This window comes from Coregonus lavaretus (genome assembly GCF_964263955.1).
Source record: "Coregonus lavaretus genome assembly, chromosome: 39".
Taxonomy (NCBI): Eukaryota; Metazoa; Chordata; class Actinopteri; order Salmoniformes; family Salmonidae; genus Coregonus; species Coregonus lavaretus.
Window position 1 is genome coordinate 18342587 of NC_140026.1, and position 23867 is coordinate 18366453.

General features: G+C 42.4%; 1 protein-coding gene across 5 annotated transcripts in view; it reads right to left on the reverse strand.

Moving 5' to 3' along the window:
* The window catches only part of LOC311113217 (Kv channel-interacting protein 4-like), a gene marked incomplete at its 5' end in the record, with an annotated part of 275296 nt that overhangs the window by 20666 nt on the left and 230763 nt on the right, over window positions 1-23867 (reverse strand). For 4 of the 5 annotated variants that reach the window (XM_084156418.1, XM_084156421.1, XM_084156420.1 and 1 more), the window contains one exon: window positions 4360-4484. In XM_084156418.1, the coding sequence (XP_084012544.1) occupies window positions 4360-4484 (125 nt within the window). Of the gene's footprint in view, window positions 1-4359; window positions 4485-6919; window positions 7026-23867 lie in introns of all 5 variants that reach the window. The other variant, XM_084156417.1, reaches the window with a different exon arrangement.

Sequence of the window (23867 nt, forward strand, 5' to 3'; positions counted from 1 at the left end):
TTGCAATTACAGAGATCATACGTTTCCTGTAGGTCTTGACCAGGTTTGCGCACACTGCAGCAGGGATTTTGGCCCACTCCTCCATACAGACCTTCTCCAGATCCTTCAGGTTTCGGGGCTGTTGCTGGGCAATACGGACTTTCAGCTCCCTCCAAAGATTTTCTATTGGGTTCAGGTCTGGAGACTGGCTAGGCCACTCCAGGACCTTGAGATGCTTCTTACAGAGCCACTCCTTAGTTGCCCTGGCTGTGTGTTTTGGGTCGTTGTCATGCTGGAAGATCCAGCCACGACCCATCTTCAATGCTCTTACTGAGGGAAGGAGGTTGTTGGCCAAGATCTCGCGATACATGGCCCCATCCATCATCCCCTCAATACGGTGCAGTCGTCCTGTCCCCTTTACAGAAAAGCATCCCCAAAGAATGATGTTTCCACCTCCATGCTTCATGGTTGGGATGGTGTTCTTGGGGTTGTACTCATCCTTCTTTTTCCTCCAAACACGGCGAGTGGAGTTTAGACCAAAGAGCTCAATTTTTGTCTCATCAGACCACATGACCTTCTCCCATTCCTCCTCTGGATCATCCAGATGGTCATTGGCAAACTTCAGACGGGCCTGGACATGCGCTGGCTTGAGCAGGGGGACCTTGCGTGTGCTGCAGGATTTTAATCCATGACGGCGTAGTGTGATACTAATGGTTTTCTTTGAGACTGTGGTCCCAGCTCTCTTCAGGTCATTGACCAGGTCCTGCCGTGTAGTTCTGGGCTGATCCCTCACCTTCCTCATGGTCATTGATGCCCCATGAGGTGAGATCTTGCATGGAGCCCCAGACCGAGGGTGATTGACCGTCATCTTGAACTTCTTCCATTTTCTAATAATTGCGCCAACAGTTGTTGCCTTCTCACCAAGCTGCTTGCCTATTGTCCTGTAGCCCATCCCAGCCTTGTGCATGTCTACAATTTTATTCCTGATGTCCTTACACAGCTCTCTGGTCTTGGCCATTGTGGAGAGGTTGGAGTCTGTTTGATTGAGTGTGTGGACAGGTGTCTTTTATACAGGTAACGAGTTCAAACAGGTGCAGTTAATACAGGTAATGAGTGGAGAACAGGAGGGCTTCTTAAAGAAAAACTAACAGGTCTGTGAGAGCCGGAATTCTTACTGGTTGGTATATGATCAAATACTTATGTCATGCAATAAAATGCAAATTAATTACTTAAAAATCATACTACGTGATTTTCTGGATTTCTGTTTTAGATTCCGTCTCTCACAGTTGAAGTGTACCTATGATAAAAATTACAGACCTCTACATGCTTTGTAAGTTTGAAAACCTGCAAAATCGGCAGTGTATCAAATACTTGTTCTCCCCACTGTATGTGTGTATATGTATGTGTGTATATATGTATGTATGTATATATATATATGCATATATATATATTTGGAGGGAAAAAAACATATGGGGGATTGGAAGTGATGCAGACAATTACATTGATGGAAGTTACAATCTATCTGCAATATTAAAGCTGATCTACCCCCTTAAAAAATAATAAAAAAAGAAAAAAGAAAAAAAAGAAACATGCAAGACCAAATGCCACCTTAAAGGTAGACTCAGCGAAATGACGTTGACATGAGCAGCACCGCAGATATTGAAATGAGCGAGATGCAAGACTTCACTCTCACACAGTCACACACAGTATCTGCACATGTGCATGGGTTCCCTTCACGCTGTTACAGAGTGATAGTCACGGTACCAAAACAGCGGAGAAGTGTGAGCCTCGCACTTCAACAGCCTTAGTTGTTGCAGAAATTGACGCACTTTGCCATTTATTTTCTGCATCTACGACATATCGCTGAGCCTACCTTTAAAACCCTGGTCTTGGTTAAAGAGGAGAGAAAACAAAAAGCTCTAGAGGTAGGGAAGCGGAAGGGGTGTAAAAGATCCCATTGGGGCAAGGAGTCAGGGAGACTACAGGGTGCCAATTAACAGCTGCCTCACTCATTAGACCACTTATCAACCCCTATTCCCAGTCTCCTGTGGTGAAGGGCTAATGGGTAGAGTTCACCTCCGTGCCTTCCAGGGTCTCGGGTTAGGGGCCATGGGGGCCAGGGCCACTCGGGATGCAGGTATCATAGGCTGTTGGCTCCCCCTTCTACCCTTCTTCCATTTGTCACCATCCAATTTGGGTCAAATTCATTCTGGGTCATCTCATTACGGTTCACAACAGAAGTGAAGATTTCGATTGTATACGTACCTCCCTAAGGATCTTTGTATGACCCGATTGTACATTAGAATATATTCCATTCTAGCTTATGACTAAGTATGACCTAATTGTTCCTTGAGTACTCTAGAATATTCTCGAGTGAGAAATCTTCCAACTGTGATTACACTTGTGCCATTTGACAGAAGGTCACACTTCTACACGCAGGTGATAAAACAATTATATTTGGCCATTAAACCTATTGAATACTTTCAATGCCCCCTACAATTCCTTAGGCAGAGTTGAAATGCCATGAACCCAAGGTTAGGGGACAATTGAAAAGAAGTTTCCCCCTGCACCAACAAGAGCTCAATAAAGCAGTCGGAATGAAGTTCAATAGATCAGGTTTTCTTTTGAAAGTAAAAACAAGTGTAGCAAGTAGACTAAACATCAACACATCTGGCCATAGTAGAAAAAAAAAGAAAGCTGTCTAAGAATGGAGACACGAATTCGACTGGATGTACAGTACCAGTCAAAAGTTTGGACACACCTACTCATTCAAGGGTTTTTCTTTTTTTTTACTTTTTTTTTTTACATTGTAGAATAATAGTGAAGACATCAAAACTATGAAATAACACATATGGAATCATGTAACCAAAAAAGTGTTAAACAAATCAAAATGTATTTGAGATTCTTCAAATAGCCACCCTTTGCCTTGATGACAGCTTTGCACACTCTTGGCATTCTCTCAACCAGCTTCATGAGGTAGTCACCTGGAATGCATCTCAATTAACAGGTGTGCCTTCTTAAAAGTTAATTTGTGGAATTTCTTCCCTTCTTAATGCGTTTGAGCCAATCAGTTGTGTTGTGACAAGGTAGGTGGGGGTATACCGAAGATAGCCCTATTTGGTAAAAGACCAAGTCCATATTATGGCAAGAACAGCTCAAATAAGCAAAGAGAAACGACAGTCCATCATTACTTGAAGGTCAGTCAATGCGGAACATTTCAAGAGCTTTGAAAGTTTCTTCAAGTGCAGTCACAAAAACCATCAAGTGCTATGATGAAACTGGCTCTCATGAGGCCCGCCACAGGAATGGAAGACCCAGAGTTACCTCTGCTGCAGAGGATAAGTTCATTAGAGTTACCAGCCTCACAAATTCACCCCAAATAAATGCTTCACAGAGTTCAAGTAACAGACACATCTCAACATCAACTGTTCAGAGGGGACTGTGTGAATCAGGCCTTCATGGTCGAATTGCTGCAAAGAAACCACTACTAAAGGACACCAATAAGAATTAGAGACCTGCTTGGGCCAAGAAACACGAGCAATGGACATTAGACATGTGGAAATGTGTCCTTTGGGCTGGAGTCCAAATTGGAGATTTTTGGTTCCAACCACTGTGTCTTTGTGAGACGCGGTGTGTGAGAATGGATGATCTCTGCATGTGTATTTCCCACCGTAAAGCATGGAGGTGGTGGTGTTATGGTATGGGGGTGCTTTTCTGGTGACACTGTCTGTGATTTATTTAGAATTCAAGGCACACTTAACCAGCATGGCTGCCACATCATTCTACAGTGATATGCCATCCCATCTGGTTTGGGCTTAGTGGGACTATCATTTGTTTTTCAACAGGACAATGACCCAACACACCTCCAGGCGATGTGAAGGAGAGTGAGTGCTGCATCAGATGACCTGGCCTCCACAATCCCCCGACCTCAACCCAATTGAGATGGTTTGGGATGAGTCGGACCACAGAGTGTAGGAAAAGCAGCCAACAAGTGCTCAGCATATGCGGGAACTCCTTCAAGACTGTTGGAAAAGCATTCCAGGTGAAGCTGGTTGAGAGAATGCCAAGAGTGTGCAAAGCTGTCATCAAGGCAAAGTGTGGCTATTTGAAGAATCTCAAATATAAAATATATTTTGTTTTGTTTAACACTTTTTTGTTTACTACATGATTCCATATGTGTTATTTCATAGTTTTGATGTCTTCCCTATTATTCTACAATGTAAAAAAATGTAAAAATTAAGAAAAACCCTTGAATGAGTAGGTGTGTCCAAACTTTTGACTGGCAGTGTATATTTGGAGGAGGACCTTAGCGGAGAGACAAAAAAGACAGTGCATGTTCTCTCAATGGCTTTGGATGCGCGGTAAAACTGGGCCACTTACGTTCTTGAAGCCTCGGTAGAGGATCTGCAGCTCCTTGCGGTTAAAGCGGGTCAGGGCCTCCAGTTGCTCCAGGCCCTCGGGGCGATGGCGGACGGCCGACAGCTCCAACTCATCCTCCACGCTGTCTGGAGAGGAGGAAGGAGGAGTCAGACTCATTCAGAAGCTTAACACAATTGGCTGCATTTCACCCATAAAAGAAAAGAGTGTCCTGTCCTATTTCAGTCAGTTGTGCAGAGCCACAGGGCGTTCTGGAGCCCACAAAGACCTCACAGCACTGACTCGTCATCTAAGAACAGAGATTAGCAGTGTGTAATTTACACTAGCCACGTTAAACAAAGGATTTATAAGAAACAATAGTGCTCTACCATACACTAGTTTGTATTATAGCAGCAAGGTTAATTGAGTCAATGATATGAATGTCAAACACTTCTTCTAAACATGCTAATTCTGGATCCTTAAGTAAGCACTGCAGCTATTGTGAAACCAGTTACTTCACAGGCTATTGTTATATAATACTGGGGATAGCATACCATTACCATAGCATAGCAGCTTAAATACAGGGTCTATAAAATGACTGCTCAGAATCAACTCTCCACCATAGTGAGCCAAAGGAGTCTATAGCCACTTCGAAATGTTTGATTGTTATAGGAGGAGGAAATAAGGATACACTAGCCCAGAGGGCTGAGATGAATAAGTATTGGAACCAGCTCACCTGTCGCTGTTATCTAATGTGATAAAAAATTATCACCCATGTTGCTAATGTAATCCCATTGAAATGCCATTCACGCATACCCCACTGTAATGTCTTAAAGGCCTACAGCCAGGTGAATCTCAGACACACAGTATCAGTCTCAGGAGGGGTAGAATATAGGCTAGTAGCGTACAGTCATTGTCAGTTTAGCCATACCCACTTGATGATCCCTACAATTTGATGTTATTTGACATTAGGCTTAAGGGTAAACTTCTAGCACACTTCCAAAGCCAACCAATCATGGAAGATCTTTTCACATCCTCACCTGGTCCCTTCATTACAAAATGTTACATGACAAAACTGAGCAAAACCCCCAAACGCTTGGCGGTGTCCTGATCTCTCCTCATGAAATATCACAGCAGAGGTAATTAGCGTTATCTAGACCCAGGAACAACGGCCCTCTGGCAGGGAGCCTCCTCGAGATAAGGGCCGCTGAACTCGGAGAGGCGCTTTAATGGGTCTGTAATGTTGGCAGCCGCCGTCTCGGGTCTGTCAACGCCAGCGGTTGTCCTCAGAGCCGAGCACTTGAATATTCTCTCTTGCACACACTCACCTGAGGTATGCCAGCGTCTCGCCACCCCTCATTAGCCCTGAGAGGAGTCTTGTGGACGGTGGCCAAAATGCCACATCTCTTCTCAGTATTGGATTAACCTGCTGAAGTGTGTGTGTGTGTGTGTGTGTCTACAAGCATCAATAGGATAGGGAAGACACTTTCATAGCTCATATGCTGCCAATTTCAGAGTTTCCCTTTGATGCTGATGAAAACCCTATGCTCCGACTCCAAAAGACTACAATATCTTGTGATCTGGTTTGTTATGCTAATGACAAAGTGCTCGTCGTCCTCAGATTGCTATAATCAAATCCTGCCATCACGCACACTGTCAAGTCAATTAATCACACACAAAGGCCATGGTGAGTCTGTCCAGTCCACTGCGCATGTTGGCACCACACAGTGAGGTAAGAAACTGCGTGAGGGGTGATTCTTCAACAGAGCTATGGAGTCTGCCTCTACAGTGGGCTTGTTGGATGATGAATGGGACACACACAGGCACACACAGACAGTGACAACCCAGATTAATGATTCACCCATTTCTACTGACTCAGTTATGATATAGTCATAGGGTTTCAATAAATGTTTGTGTTATTTAATAGACAATAAAGGACAATAAACAGGTGGGTTGTATCAGACTTCAAACTTTGTTTAACACCTTGGCTTCAGTGTCTAACCCAGTTCATTGACATCTTCCATATTGGCATTTGCATGTCTTTTCCCATGCACCGTTTTTCTCATGACATTAAGGAGCTCACTCTATGAAGTTTGAAATTGATTTGAAAAGGGAGGGATTAGACTTTGGTATTAGGTCCCACATTCTTTGTAGAATCTGAAGTAAGGATTAGGCCTCTAAAAATGTTTCCTTGGCGGCATCTCTGGCCAGTGGCCAGCCACATAAGATGAGGACACCAGAGAACAGACTGGAGAAGCAGTGACTGCTGGCCTGATGTTCCTTTCAAAAACCTCACTGACTGTATGGTCCTCTGTAGCTCAATTGGTAGCGCATGGTGCTTGTAACGCCAGGGTAGTGGGTTCGATCCCCGGGACCACCCATACGTAAAAATGTATGCACACATGACTGTAAGTCACTTTGGATAAAAGCGTCTGCTAAATAGCATATTATTATATTATTACTGTACTACAGTACCACAGAATAAAGGGTGGGAGGTAGGATAACAGTTAGGGGGAAAGAGAGGTAAAGGGGGGAAAGAAAGAAAATGAGTGAGAGAAAAATGTTATGAGAGAGAGAAAGACACTTGCTTTGGCTACTGGCAGACGACTTTTTGGCGGCAGAGCACGGTAAGAGCTTCATTAGCCGAGCTTTGACGCCGCGCCTGTGGCCGTTCTGAGAGTAGACGTAACCTAGGAGATACAGCATAGTGAGTGTCACGGTTACCATCACAACCGACGGCTGCTGTGCATGCTGGGAGACTGAAAGGGAATGAGGATTGCAAGCAGTGGAGATGAGTTACTGTCACAAACGGTTCTCAAGACAACAACACTGGACAGGAGTGCATTTACGTGCCCTGTGTAAACATTCAGAGTCAGCACATATATTCCTCAAAGTGAAATTAAGCATCTCAAATCTGGGCCCAAATTATCAAAGTGCATGCATCTCATGTCAATGTATTTGTGTGCAGATGCAGCCTATAAGACCTTGTCTAAGCAGCTTGGGTTCACGATAATTCAGTGAAGTATTTAAAAATTACTTTCGATTTGCCTTTCGAATGTAAAAGACTAATTTGCAATGCAGTAACTTTGTTATTACTACACTAGTACATCGAAGAATCTATTCACTTCACTATGGCACTATTGTATATCCTCACTGTAAATCACCTCCAGAGTTATGTTTTATGTTTACTGTATTTAGATTGTATAATCTGTGTATTGACTTGTCTGTATTCTGTTTGTACATTGTCAATTGCTGGCAGCAGCGCCTGCAACGCCTGCTCCATGGAAACCAGTCAGTATGTTACATGACTTATTAATATACTGTAGTATTGTGGCACTAAGTCATCACTGTAAGCAGGGCTTTTAATACAATCTGGAGCACATGACACAAACGCCCAGGGGTCCATGTTGTACCTGCCACTGTGAGCTATATTATACATGACTGCCGAATGGATAATGTTCCACGTAACCCACTTTCGCAACAGCAGCGTGTGTCAACACAATTTCTACCACCTCAAGGGGATACAAATGCTAAATCTTTATGATCGCTATAGCGTGTAATAAAAAAAAACTCTACAAACATTATCTACGTAGTGTTCTAATGGTGCCCTGCACTCAACATGAAAGTCTTTAAATAACACGTTTAAGAGTCCTCTCTTACAAGCGCTAAAGTTGTTTCTACCCTCTTGCCAGAGTCAGTGCTGAAAAATGTAGTCCAAGGCTTTAAGGCGAGCGTGGGCATGAGACAAGCTCTCAAATGATGTCGTTCGTCACTCACTTCCAACACTTGTAATTCCAAGACAGCTTTGATGTCAGGTATAAAGAATAACAGCGGTGATAGACTGTGTTGCGTGTTTGTGAGGAACGCACAGTGAGGAGTCAGACACACTGACAGCCTGTAGATGGGAAATCTAGAGTGGCGAAAGAGGCTTCACTTTACTTGGGACTTGTTCAGTGTGAGGCTACATTTAACAGGTTGTAGATAGAAATATACTACGCAGAGTATGTGTGATGGAAGTCAAAATGATAACACACAGTGTATAGTTAAATTCTAGAATATACAGTGAATTCGGAAAGTATTCAGACCCCTTCCCTTTTTCCACAAAAGGAATAGAAATCTCAATCTACACACAATACACCGTTATGACAAAGCAAAAAACTTTTTTTTTTTTTTTTTTTAGCAAATGTATTAAAAATGAAAAACACAAATACCTTATTTACATAAGTATTCAGACCACTTGCTATGAGACTCGAAATTGAGCTAAGGTGCATCCTGTTTCCATTGATCATCCTTGAGATGTTTCTACAACTTGATTGGAGTCCACCTGTGGTAAATTGAATTGATTGCACATGATTTGGAAAGGCACACACCTGTCTTTATAAGGTCCCACAGTTGATATCAGAGCAAAAACCAAGCCATGAGGTCAAAGGCATTGTTCGTAGAGCCCCGAGACATGATTGTGTCGAGGCAGAGATCTGAGGAAGGGTACCAAAAAATGGCTGCAGCATTGAAGGTCCCCAAGAACACAGTGGCCTCCACCATTCTTAAATGGAAGAAGTTTCAAACCACCAATACTCTTCCTGGAGCTGGCCGCCTGGCCAAACTGAGCAATCGGGGGAGAAGGGCCTTGGTCAGGGAGGTGACTAAGGACCCGATGGTCACTCTGACAGAGCTCCAGAGTTCCTCTGTGGAGACGGGAGAACCTTCCAGAAGGACAACCAACTCAGCAGCACTCCACCAATCAGGCCTTTATGGTAGAGCGGCAAGGTGGAATCCACTCCTCAGTAAAAGGCACACGACAGACCTCTTGGAGAACTCTCAGACCATGAGAAACAAGATTCTCTGCTCTGATGAAACCAAGATTGAACTATTTGGCCTGAATGCCAAGCTTCACGTCTGGAGGAAACCTGGCACCATCCCTACGGTGAAGCATGGTGGTGGCAGCATCATGCTGTGGGGATGTTTTTCCGCGGCAGGGACTGGGAGACTAGTCAGGATCGAGGGAAAGATGAACGGCGCAAAGTACAGAGAGATCCTTGAAGAAAACCTGCTCGAAAGCGGTCAGGACCTCGCAGGAGTGGCTTTGGGACAAGTCTCTGAATGTCCTTGAGTGGCCCAGCCAGAGCCCAATCTTGAACCCGATCAAACTCTCGATCTCTGGAGAGACCTGAAAATAGCTGTGCAGCGACGTGCCCCATCCATCCAACCTGACAGAGCTTGAGAGGATCTGCATAGAAGAATGGGAGAAACTCCCCAAATACAGGTGTGCCAAGCTTGTAGCATCATACCCAAGAAGACTCGAGGCTGTAATCGCTGCCAAAGGTGCTTTACAAAGTACTGAGTAAAGGGTCTGAATACTTATGTAAATGTTATCCGTTTTTTATTTTGAATACATTTGCAAAAATTTCTAAAAACCTGTTTTTGCTTTGTCATTATAGCGTATTGTGTGTAGATTGATGAGGGGAAATAACAATTTGATCCATTTTAGAGTAAGGCTGTAACGTAACAAAATGTGGAAAAAGTCAAGGGGTCTGAATACTTTCCGAATGCACTGTATATATTGAAGCTGATTAATGACAATCTACTTCGTTCTTCGAGACAATATCCATCCAGGCCAATAACCTGTGTGAGCTATGTCGCAGACGATCTCGCAGACACAATCTCCTCCTCCTCTAGCATAACAATCTTATTGACCATATGGTCAGATGTCTTGCTGTTGTCAGCCATTCCTGTTACCACACTGACACACACCCTGTTGCTGAGTGGCAAGGAGAAGTCTGTGCGTCCTCGCAAAAGACAAAGCAAGGGTAAGGGGGTGCATTGCTACTAGCGTTAGCGCAATGACATGCTAGCTGTTCTCATAGACTTCCAGTCATTGAGCCAACGACTATCCATTTAAAAGTGCGTCTCGGCAGAAATATATATATACTGTATATACAAAGTTACATCATCTTTTTTGCAGCGGTGGCAACAAACAAAGCAGTGGGCCACCGCTGCTAAATGAATATAGGGGAAACACTGAGTAGCTCCACTAGGAGCTAAAGGGAATAAGTCAAGTAAGTATTGTGACTACTGTAGCCAGTATTGACGATATTCAAAGATAATGTTTGTCTGAAGTGAATGCCCAAATTATACGAATATATAATTGCATGTTTTGTTATTTTCTAGAGCTGTGCAGTAAGGGACTAAGTGCCTGGCTTGAGAAATGGCAGACAACAGTGGAATTAACGTAGGGCCTGAGTGACGCGGCCCTTAATCAAGGAGGAAAAGAGCATGCAGCCAGTGTGTCTGGATGAATAAATGCCCTTTGTTCCTTTATTGACTAAATGGATGTGATATGTAATATGTAGGGGTCAGCTTTGACTATGAGTTGGCAGGCGTCACAGTGACTGCTTCCTTACCACTGCTCTAGTGAATTGTCGTGCCAAGTTTGTAGTGTGACATACAGTATTAATGATAAGCAAAGGTCGAGTGTTGTTGTCCTAACCAAGACATTGTTGTAATATGGACAAACTGATTTGAAATCACAACGCAGCATAAAATCACAACATGCACACTGCTGTCATTTCATACTTTTGCCTTCTGTGAAAAAGGAAACAACCCTGGCACAGTTAGTTACCGAATAGATTGACACAGTGTCACAGGAATGGTAGGTTGTTAAGTGCAAAGCTCATCAAAATGTTGGCGCATTTTACTTTTTGATTCAGTCTCTCGTCAATAAAGTGGTTGCCTTAAATAGTTTGCCCTACAGGCAAAACGAGGAATGAATTCTGATCTCGTCAAGGGTTATAGGAAGGGCAATAAATGCCCCAGTAAAACAATTACCAGGGGATGCTTTTACTTTTGCGGCCTGGCAAACACACAAAGTATACAGTTATGCTCAACAACAAAAAAGGATGCCAGAATAGCGCTATTCCCTACAGACTGACTTCGGACACATCAAATCAAATCCCAACTGCTCAATTTCATAAAAGTATGACATTCACAAGAGTAATTTTTCCTACAGTAGAGCTAATGGTTACGATTACACTCACTGCAATCAATATGATATATGGCCTGAAAAACATGGTTTAAGTATTTGATAGATTAATAGTATGTATACACTCAATTGCCTTTGTTTCAGAAGACAAATAGTTAGACATAGTTGAATACTTATAATCAATTCATAGTTAAACAGCATTTTTCTGCTGAAACAAACAATTTGATGATTTCTGCTGCTGTGCTTGTGTAGGTTATAAGGTGAAGGGTAGGGGTGGGTTACCCTAGTTCTGAGGGGCCACATGGGCTGACGTTATTCAGTACACATACAATCCATTATTTTGCTGACCGAAAGGTCCCTCACATACAGTAGCTTATCTTATAAAGTATCAGCAGTTTATTTTTGCAGTTAATTTCTTACATTTAAACAGACCATGTATTTTCCTTCAGATGACTTACAAGCTGAGATGCAATATACCAAAGGCATGACAGTCCAGATCAGGGAACCATGATGAACCTTTCCACGATGAAGAGTATTCTGGGTGAATGTCCTATTATCAGAACAGACAATGTATCATGAAGAGGAAACATAATTCCCTTACAGCTTTTCAATCTTAACATCCCTTATGTAAAGCTCTGATCTTCTCATGACTTCCATCAAACCTCATAGGTTACCCTCCCCTAACAACATCCCTTGTACAAATATCCCCCAATATTACTGGATCATGGTCTGAAACAGAGCTAAACTTCAGTTAGGCCTTATAGTGCTCTGTTCAGAAAGCTTTTGTTTCTCATGCCTGTCAAGGTCTAACCCTGGCATGAGTTAGCATCAGATCCCAGACATTATGTTCGCTCTGTGGCGTCAGGAAGCCGGGACAAAAAAAACAGGCCACCACTCAGAGGACCTACAACTTATCATCCGGCGACACACCTGCTAGTGTTACAGGCAATCACACTTGTGTGTCATAAGAGCCTTTTCGTAGGTCTGTGGATCTCTTAACCGTGCCTGGTCATTTCATTACGGTAGATGACAGGTTCCCCGTAATTACCATAACCCGTGTTGACCTGAGGATATCCAGGCCTTGTTTGGTGATAATGCGGTCAGGTCGTTAACCAGAGGAAAGGAAAGGAAACCACTTCACTCGGGTGATGAGAAACCCAGTTGAATAATTGAGGAGAGTCATTAAAAGGTGACCATACTATACCATATAGTGTCCACTCCAATGCCCTAAGCTACCCTCTTAAAAGGTAAAATACTATTGCATTTATTAAAGTGGAACTGACAGTGTTTTAACTACTTTGCAGATATGAAACAAACAGACAATCATAATATCAGTAAAAAATATCAAATCCCCAGTTTATGCTACAAAACCAACTTTATAAGAAGTTTTAAAAATAGGTTCTATTTGACTCAAAATTCCATGACGTACAGTAAGGCATTGTTGGCAGAACAGATGGATGCAGCTCAATGCATGATTCATATAATTCACCAATACATTTCTTGGTAGTCCAACAAATATTACTATAAAGGTTGTAAATCACAGCTGGCCTGGTACATTGTTTTGTGCCTCCAGCCATTAAGGATGCACTGTTTCAGTTTTTAATGACTCAATATTTCGGATAAAAATGTATGAATGTAATGAAGGCTGGGAATGTCAATACAATCAAACTAACAAGGGCAATGATCACAAGTCAGTCATAACGTGGCTAATAGTTTAGCTTATCTATTTACAGTTGAAGTCGGAAGTTTACATACACTTAGGTTGGAGTCATTAAAACTCGTTTTTCAACCACTCCACAAATTTCTTGTTAACAAACTATAGTTTTGGCAAGTCGGTTAGGACATCTACTTTGTGCATGACACAAGTCCTTTTTCCAACAATTGTTTACAGACAGATTATTTCACTTATAATTCACTGTATTACAATTCCAGTGGGTCAGAAATTTACATACACTAAGTTGACGGTGCCTTTAAACAGCTTGGAAAATTCCAGAAAATTATGTCATGGCTTTAGAAGCTTTTGATAGGCTAATTGACATCATTTGAGTCAATTGGAGGTGTACCTCTGGATGTATTTCAAGGTCTACCTTCAAACTCAGTGCCTCTTTGCTTGACATCATGGGAAAATCAAAAGAAATCAGCCAAGACCTCAGAAAAATAAATTGTAGACCTCCACAAGTCTGGTTCATCCTTGGGAGCAATTTCCAAACCCCTGAAGGTACCACGTTCATCTGTACAAACAATAGTACGCAAGTATAAACACCATGGGACCACGTAGCCGTCATAGCGCTCAGGAAGGAGACGCGTTCTGTCTCCTAGAGATGAACGTACTTTGGTGCGAAAAGTGCAAATCAATCCCAGAACAACAGCAAAGGACCTTGTGAAGATGCTGGAGGAAACAGGTACAAAAGTATCTATATCCACAGTAAAACAAGTCCTATATCGACATAACCTGAAAGGCCGCTCAGCAAGGAAGAAGCCACTGCTCCAAAACCACCATAAAAAAGCCACACTACGGTTTGCAACTGCACATGGGGACAACGATTGTACTTTTTGGAGAAATGTCCTCTTGTCTGATGAAACAAAAATAGAACTGTTTGCCCATAATGACCATTGTTATGTTTGGAGGAAAAAGGAGGACGCTTGCAAGCCGAAGAACACCATCCCAACCGTGAAGCACGGGGGTGGCAGCATCATGCTGTGGGGGTGCTTTGCTGCAGGAGGGACTGGCGCACTTCACAAAATAGATGGCATCATGAGGAAGGAAAATTATGTGGATATATTGAAGCAACATCTCAAGACATCAGTCAGGAAGTTAAAGCTTGGTCGCAAATGGGTCTTCCAAATGGACAATGACCCCAAACATACTTCCAAAGTTGTGGCAAAATGGCTTAAGGACAACAAAGTCAAAGTATTGGAGTGGCCATCACAAAGCCCTGACCTCAATCCTATAGAACATTTGTGGGCAGAACTGAAAAAGCATGTGCGAGCAAGGAGGCCTACAAACCTGACTCAGTTACACCAGCTCTTGTCAGGAGGAATGGGCCAAAATTCACCCAATTTATTGTGGGAAGCTTGTGGAAGGCTACCCGAAATGTTTGACAATTTAAAGGCAATGCTACCAAATACTAGTTGAGTGTATGTAAACTTCTGACCCACTGGGAATGTGATGAAATAAATAAAAGCTTAAATAAATCATTCTCTCTACTATTATTCTAACATTTCACATTCTTAAAATAAAGTGGTGATCCTAACTGACCTAAGACAGGGAATTTTTACTAGGATTAAATGTCAGGAATTGTGAAAAACTGAGTTTAAATGTATTTGGCTAAGGTGTATGTAAACTTCCGACTTCAACTGTATGCAGCTATTTATTTACCAAGAAAAACACGGAGCCTAACATTAGCTAGCTGCTGCTGGGAGGATGTCATGTCATTGGACGAGTGGGTAAGTGGACAAATTTTTTGGCTACAGCTAGAGATGCAGTTGTCATTTGGTTAGCTAGCAAGAAATCTGAATCACTTTGCTATGTAGCTATGCTGAACTTGAACGACTTATCCACAGTTAGCATATCTCTTAGTTGTCAATCAAATGTATTTGGCATTGATCAAATGGGTGGGCAGGCAGGCAAGTCCCCACTCAGTTGACAAAATGTGGGTTGGGACAAGCATGCATTGGCAGGCAGGCTACTTTTCCAAATTGTTTATCAGTGCAATTTTGACTGCCAACTACACGCTGAAAAGGTTTGAGGGTTTATCTACTGTTCCCTCGTTAGACTTTAGCTCATCTCGCTCTGGCTAACATTAGTTGTTGATTTTGATGTTGTTGATGTGCATAGGCAACTGAGGGAGAGAGCCTACCTTCCATGGTTCTTTGATAAATAGGACTGTAAAGTTCCCAAAGGTAAGAGGACTCCCGTGGTATTTACATATTTGCAGAAATCCATTCAGGTGTATTTTGTGGCTTTTGGTGAATGCTTTCTAATGATCTAAAGTCACGCTGTTGCTACTGCCTGTTAACACACAGTCCAGTTCAAAGAGAATGATGGCAGGCCCGTGTGGCAAATGGTTTATTTGCATATAGGCCTACTGTAGCTCTGATTGGCGCACCGGTCTGTGTCGAGTACAGTTCTGTACAAGACAGATGTTTTTATTAGGAGTTCCCAAACATGTTTAACTCAGGCCCATCTTCCAGCATTGGGGAACATCCCGCACACGCCACGTCTATTTCTATGGGCACTGTTCATGAAACAAACTGTTCACACAGCTCTTGGTTGAGAGAATATTGTGTCATGGGGTGCAGATACATTTGTGCAGTTTTAAAGATCATTTTCTTGCAATTCTATACATTTTGCCATGTCTAATGTGATTAATGTGATATGAGTGACTCAAACATTACCAAAAAAATAATAATCGATAGGCTAACAAAACCTAGCTAAAAAACGTTAGCTGACATGGGGCTAGTTGATCTAGACAAGTTATAAATAGCTCTCTAAGGTATGCAATAACTGACATGACAAGAGGAAAACTGATGATGTACTAGCCAATTTCGAAATTGCACCTTGTGCATTCTCCTATTACAACTTTCAAGTCCTTGCCGATAACAAGCATCTCCACAACATGATGCAGCCACCACCATGCTTGAAAATATGAAGAGTGGTACTCAGTGATGTGTTTGCCCCAAACATAACGCTTTTTATTCAGAACATAAATGTCATTTCGTTGCCACATTTTTTAAAGTTTTATTTTAGTGCCTTATGCAAATAGGATGCATGTTTTGGAATATTTGTATTCTGTACAGGCTTCCTTTTTTTCACTGTCATTTAGGTTAGTATTGTGGAGTAACTACAATGTTGTTGATCCATCCTCAGTTTTCTCCTATCACAGCTATTAAACTCTGAAACTGTTTTAAAGTCACCATTGGTCTCATGGTGAAATCCCTGAGCGGTTTCCTTCCTCTCCGGCAACGGAGTTAGGAAGGATGCCTGTATCTTTGTAGTGAATGGGTGTATTGATACACCATCCAAAGTGTAATTCATAACTTCACCATGCTCAAAGGGATATTCAATGTCTGCTTTTTTAGGTGCCCTTCTTTGCGAGGCATTGGAAAACGTCCCTGGTCTTTGTGGTCCCTTTGTTATTTTCAAAAACAATGTTAAACACTATTATTGCACACAGAGTGAGTCCATGTAACTTATTTTGTGACTTAAGCACATTATTACTCCTGAACTTATTTAAGCTTGCCATAACAAAGTGGTTGAATACTTGACTCAAGACATTTCAGCTTTTCATTTTTAATTAATTTGTAAAAATTTCCAAAAACTGAATTCTACTTTGACATTATGGGGTATTGTGTGTAGGCCAGTGACACAATCTAAATGTAATCTATTTTAAATTCAGGCTGTAACAACAAAATGTGGAAAAAGTCAAGGGGTGTGAATACTTTCTGAAGGCACTGTACATGAAGAGAACAAACAGGCATAGGGATAACATGATTGGTCAGTGTCAGTTATCTCTCCTTCCTGGTTGCTTGTGCACCAAGAGTGAAACGGAAGCCTGGTCAGAACAAACCATGTGTTGTATAGAAAAGTCACTCCACTGTCAGTGGCGCGACATGTGACAAATGACAATGAGTGTGAAAGTGTTCTGTGGGAATTGAACATGTCAGGATGGCCAACGTCACAACAGAGTCTGGGGAAGGTTATTGCCAGAGAGCGTTATTGGACCGGCAGTCGCAAGGTGTTGATGTCTATCTCCCCTCACTATCGTCAGCATTGTGTAAAAGTAGAGATGAAAGTATGGGCAAGAGCCCATGAAAGACACACTGAAGTCAGATGTCATTGGCTGCCCATAACAGTCATCTTGATCGAGGTATTGCTTTGCCTTTTGTGACACCTTACACATTTTTTCAACTGCAGACTGCTGTGGACTCCGGGATGAAATCTGATAAACAGATTGCTGAATTGCTCTAGGAGTGCATTTTACATTTTATTATTTCTGCTTTAGAGGAATAAAAGGGCTATGATCAGTGAATTGGAAAGTTACCACAGAGGACAGTATAGATAATGGTAATGGCTGGAATATGTTATGTGAATGACACTAAATATGTCACACAGTAAAGGCGCTTTAGAAAGCACACAGACGCGATCCCCTCCACTACAGATTATTTCAATCAATCATTTGTCCTCAACACTAGAACCGCTGGGACTTGACGCATACAAAAAGCAGCAAATGACGCCTTTTAAGATTTTACTTTGTCTTATTTTTTTACAATACAAAACATACACTTACAAAATGACAACATACAGACACACACAACCATCCACAACATCACCCCTGCCCAGACCCCCCTGCTCTCACACGCCCCCATCTCCAGCACCCGTATCACTCTCCACCACATGGGCTCAAACTGCACTACTTTGTTTCCCTCTATCGTACACACACTTTTAACATTTACTGTAGATAATAAAGCATTTGATCTTTCCATTGTGTTAACAATGGAGGATTGGTTGATCTCCAGCTTCCAAGCACAAGTCCCTTCAAGATGATTGACGAGAAAAGCATCGTCCAACCCATCGGGCATCTCACTGCAACCCCACTTGCCATGTCCCGAAATATGCAGTCAGACGGACCAAAAGCAAATTTACATTGCATTACCTTTGACAGCCAACATTCCAACTCCGCCCACAACTCCCGAACTTCATTGCACTCCCAGAAGACATGGATCATTGAGTCATTGTTAGCCTTACACCCAAGACATTACTCTGCCGTTGCACTGTAGAACTTGTGAACCATGTCCCCTTTGCAATAAATTCTACACATTAGTCCATACAGGACCAAGTGCAAACCTCGTCAACTCCAATTTCGTTAGTTATGTTCCAACACTCCCTCCATCCCAACATTAGCTCTCTTCAAGTCCCAGTTCCAGTAGCCTACACTTTTTTCCCAAGAGATTATCAGTTGGATGGGCTCTCTGCAAGGTTCCGTACATCCCACCCATGATATGAACATCCCTCTCTGACCCAAATATGGCTACCTCAAGATGACTCCGATGTCCAAACGATTCCAAATCGAAACCTCCTGATACAGTGAGGGAAAAAAAGTATTTGATCCCCTGCTGATTTTGTACGTTTGCCCACTGACAAATAAATGATCAGTCTATAATTTTAATGGTAGGTTTATTTGAACAGTGAGACAGAATAACAACAAAATAATCCAGAAAAATGCATGTCAAAAATTTTATAAATTGATTTGCATTTTTATGAGGGAAATAAGTCTTTGACCCCCTGTCAATCAGAAAGATTTCTGGCTCCCAGGTGTCTTATATGCAGGTAACGAGCTGAGATTAGGAGCACACTCTTAAAGGGAGTGCTCCTAATCTCAGCTTGTTACCTGTATAAAAGACACCTGTCCACAGAAGCAATCAATCAATCAATCAGATTCCAAACTCTCCACCATGGCCAAGACCAAAGAGCTCTCCAAGGATGTCAGGGACAAGATTGTAGACCTAGACAAGGCTGGAATGGGCTACAAGACCATCGCCAAGCAGCTTGGTGAGAAGGTGACAACAGTTGGTGCAATTATTCGCAAATGGAAGAAACACAAAATAACTGTCAATCTCCCTCGGCCTGGGGCTCCATGCAAGATCTCACCTCGTGGAGTTGCAACGATCATGAGAACGGTGAGGAATCAGCCCAGAACTACACGGGAGGATCTTGTCAATGATCTCAAGGCAGCTGGGACCATAGTCACCAAGAAAACAATTGGTAACACACTACGCCGTGAAGGACTGAAATCTTGCAGCGCCCGCAAGGTCCCCCTGCTCAAGAAAGCACATATACATGCCCGTCTGAAGTTTGCCAATGAACATCTGAATGATTCAGAGGAGAACTGGGTGAAAGTGTTGTGGTCAGATGAGACCAAAATCGAGCTCTTTGGCATCAACTCAACTCGCCGTGTTTGGAGGAGGAGGAATGCTGCCTATGACCCCAAGAACACCATCCCCACCATCAAACATGGAGGTGGAAACATAATGCTTTGGGGGCGTTTTTCTGCTAAGGGGACAGGACAACTTCACCGCATCAAAGGGACGATGGACGGGGCCATGTACCGTCAAATCTTGGGTGAGAACCTCCTTCCCTCAGCCAGGGCATTGAAAATGGGTCGTGGATGGGTATTCCAGCATGACAATGACCCAAAACACACGGCCAAGGCAACAAAGGAGTGGCTCAAGAAGAAGCACATTAAGGTCCTGGAGTGGCCTAGCCAGTCTCCAGACCTTAATCCCATAGAACATCTGTGGAGGGAGCTGAAGGGTCGAGTTGCGAAACGTCAGCCTCGAAACCTTTATGACTTGGAGAAGATCTGCAAAGAGGAGTGGGACAAAATCCCTCCTGAGATGTGTGCAAACCTGGTGGCCAACTACAAGAAACGTCTGACCTCTGTGATTGCCAACAAGGGTTTTGCCACCAAGTACTAAGTCATGTTTTGCAGAGGGGTCAAATACTTATTTCCCTCATTAAAATGCAAATCAATTTATAACATTTTTGACATGCGTTTTTCTGGATTTTTTTGTTGTTATTCTGTCTCTCGCTGTTCAAATAAACCTACCATTAAAATTATAGACTGATCATGTCTTTGTCAGTGGGCAAACGTACAAAATCAGCAGGGGATCAAATACTTTTTTCCCTCACTGTATGGAACCCTCAAATTGCATGTCCAAAATTACCCCTCAATTCTGTCATTGAAATACACCCATTTCCCATTACCAAGTCATATTTGGTTTCTATGCCTTTAGTTTTCCATGTGGACCAATTTATCGGTGAATTCTAAAAAGGTATCCAAGGATTGTTCCATAGGGTTGTGTTTTTAGGGAGTGATATTGGTTCTTCATATTGTTAAAGTGTTCTTAACTATGAAGTTGTTAATGTTTTTAGCTTTATCCTTATAAAATAGACACGTAAAAATATTCTTCCCTTAAAAACTTTGGGCATAGGACAGTCTTTCACATTCAGCCCCAAAATAAACATTTGCCTGTAGTCATGAAAATACATGTATTCATCTCTCAAGTCATGACACATGATTCCAATGTTACTGATGACAGGGGCTACTTCTTATGCAGACTCGTTGGTACCCCTTTCGATTGAGATTAACACCCTGTGATAGACTGAAGGTCAACTCATTACAAAAGTAAATTAATTGTGCAAGGGAGATCAATAAATAAAAAATAAATATGTAAAAAAATGTATCTCCATTGCACACACACTACATGACCAAAAGTATGTGGACACCTGCTCGTCGAACATCTCATTCCAAAATCATGGGCATTAATATGGAGTTGGTCTTCCCTTTGCTGCATTAACAGCCTCCACTCTTCTGGAAGGCTTTCCACTAGATGTTGGAACATTGCTTCCATTCAGCCACAAGAGCATTAGTGAGGTCGGGCACTGATGTTGGGCGATTAGGCCTGGCTCGCAGTGGGCGTTCCAATTCATCCCAAAGGTGTTCGATGGGGTTGAGGTCAGGGCTCTGTGCAGGCCAGTCAAATTCTTCCACATCGATCTCGGCAAACCATTTCTGTAATGGATCTCGCTTTGTGCACAGGGGCATTGTCATGCTGAAACAGGAAAAGGCCTTCCCCAAACTGTTGCCACAAAGTTGGAAGCACAGAATCGTCTAGTGTCATTGTATGCTGTAGCGTTAAGATTTCCCTTCACTAGAACTAGGGGGCTAAGCCCGAACCATGAAAAACAGCCCAAGACTATTATTCCTCCTCCACCAAACGTTACAGTTGGCACCATGCATTGGGGCAGGTAGCGTTCTCCTGGCATCCGCCAAACCCAGACTCTTCTGTCGGACTGCCAAATGGTGAAGCGTGATTCATCACTCCAGAGAACTCATTTCCACTGCTCCAGAGTCCAATGGCCGCGAGCTTTACACCACTCCAGCCAACGCTTAGCATTGCGCATGGTGATGTGTAGATCACATGTACCATTCTCCCTTACCTCTTCAATGAAAATCCCATAGGGATCCCCTCTACATTATGGACATGGTATGTGTATGAAAACCATCATCAAAATAGTTTTTTACATTCACATTTACCACAAGAACCAAGGTATGAATACTGTCGTGTGCATGTTTTGTTAATCATCTGTATAATTACAATTTTTTGGATTCACAGACTTCACCCTCCCTACACCTCTGATGAACATAACAGGAAACCTGTTCGATCACCATGCACTGCAAATCTTTCTGGCTATGGATACGAAGAACATCAGCACATTAACATCAACATTCCAACATCAACATGCCAGAGGATATACCCATTGGACTTGGGGCTCTGCTGGGAGTTCACCTCATATTTTTATATTTTTATCCTGCTTTGCCACTAAAATCCTAATAAAATATTGTGTTATTGTTAAGCGTATTACTACTACTACTAATAATAGTCATAATAATAATAATAATAATAATAATAATAATAGGGGAGGGAGGAGTAGTTCAAAAATTAACCCCACAAGGTTCTTCAAAAGGTTATTTGAGGATCCATTAAATGGGGTTCTTGAAGAACCCTTTTAAAGAGTTCTTCGGCAAATTATAAACCTGTCTGTGTGGCTGATAGTTTTCACTGTTTCATACATCAAGTAATGAAAGTGGTACCCTGAGGCAGTGACATCCCCTTAAATGAAGTGACTTTAGACCAGTCAGCACTTTCACAACTAACTAAAATGGCATAAACTCATTGACAACAACATTATGTGCTGACTTTAATTAGCAAAGTATGGGTTAAAGACTTTCAAAGCCAGACAAAATGCATGAGAACACCTACCTCCTCTGCATAATTATGGAAAACACTGTTGCCTGATTTTTTGGAGGTGATTGTTTTTATTTAGCTAGATAATTATAGTTAAAGTGCTGATTGAGAGTATTCCCCCTGTATTGTCTTGATTGAATAATAAATAATGGATGGGTTACTTCAGGCCTCAGGCAGTCAGCTTCAAAGCTCCTCAATCAAAATTGAATAGTTTCAAGACGAAAACTAAAATAAGAAAATATGTTTGCCCACTGACAAAGAAATGATCAGTCTATACTTGTAATGGTAGGTTTATTTGAACAGTGAGAGACCGAATAAAACCAAAAAAATCCAGAAAAACGCATGTCAAAAATGTTATAAATTGATTTGCAATTTAATGAGGGAAATAAGTATTTGACCCCTCTGCAAAACATGACTTAGTACTTGGTGGCAAAACCCTTGTTGGCAATCACAGAGGTCAGACGTTTCTTGTAGTTGGCCACCAGGTTTGCACACATCTCAGGAGGGATTTTGTCCCACTCCTCTTTGCAGATCTTCTCCAAGTCATTAAGGTTTCGAGCGTGACTTTTGGCAACTCGAACCTTCAGCTCCCTCCACAGATTTTCTATAGGATAAAGGTTTGGAGACTGGCTAGGCCACTCCAGGACCTTAATGTGCTTCTTCTTGAGCCACTCCTTTGTTGCTTTGGCCGTGTGTTTTGGGTCATTGTCATGCTGGAATACCCATCCACGACCCATTTTCAATGCCCTGGCTGAGGGAAGGAGGTTCTCACCCCCCCCCCCCCAAAGTCAATACTTTGTAGAGCCACCTTTTGTAGCAATTAGAGCTGCAAGTCTCTTGGGGTATGTCTCTATAAGCTTGGCACATCTGGCCACTGGGATTTTTGCCCATTCTTCAAGGCCCTACTGCTCCAGCTCCTTCAAGTTGGATGGGTTCCGCTGGTGTACAGCAATCTTTAAGTCATACCACAGATTCTCAATTGGATTGAGGTCTGGGCTTTGACTAGGCCATTCCAAGACATTTAAATGTTTCCCCTTAAACCACTCAAGTGTTGCTTTAGCAATATGCTTAGGGTCATTGTCCTGCTGGAAGGTGAACCTCCGTCCCAGTCTCAAATCTCTGGAAGACTGAAACAGGTTTCCCTCAAGAATTTCCCTGTATTTAGCGCCATCCATCATTCCTTCAATTCTGACCAGTTTCCTAATCCCTGCCGATGAAAAACCTCCCCACAGCATGATGCTGCCACCAGGTGTTCTCGGGGTGATGAGAGGTGTTGGGTTTGCGCCAGACATAGCTTTTTCCTTGATGGCCAAAATGCTACATTCTAGTCTCATCTGACCAGAGTACCTTCTTCCATATGTTTGGGGAGTCTCCCACATGCCTTTTGGCAAACAACAAACGTGGTTGCTTATTTTTTTTCTTTAAGCAATGGCTTTTTTCTGGCCACTCTTCCGTAAAGCCCAGCTCTGTGGAGTGTACGGCTTAAAGTGGTCCTATGGACAGATACTCCAATCTCCGCTGTGGAGCTTTGCAGCTCCTTCAGGGTTATCTTTGGTCTCTTTGTTGCCTCTCTGATCAATGCCCTCCTTGCCTGGTCCGTGAGTTTTGGTGGGTGGCACTCTCTTGGCAGGTTTGTTGTGGTGCCATATTCTTTCAATTTTTTTATAATGGATTTAATGTTGCTCCGTGGGATGTTCTAAGTTTCGGATATTTTTTATAACCCAACCCTGATCTGTACTTC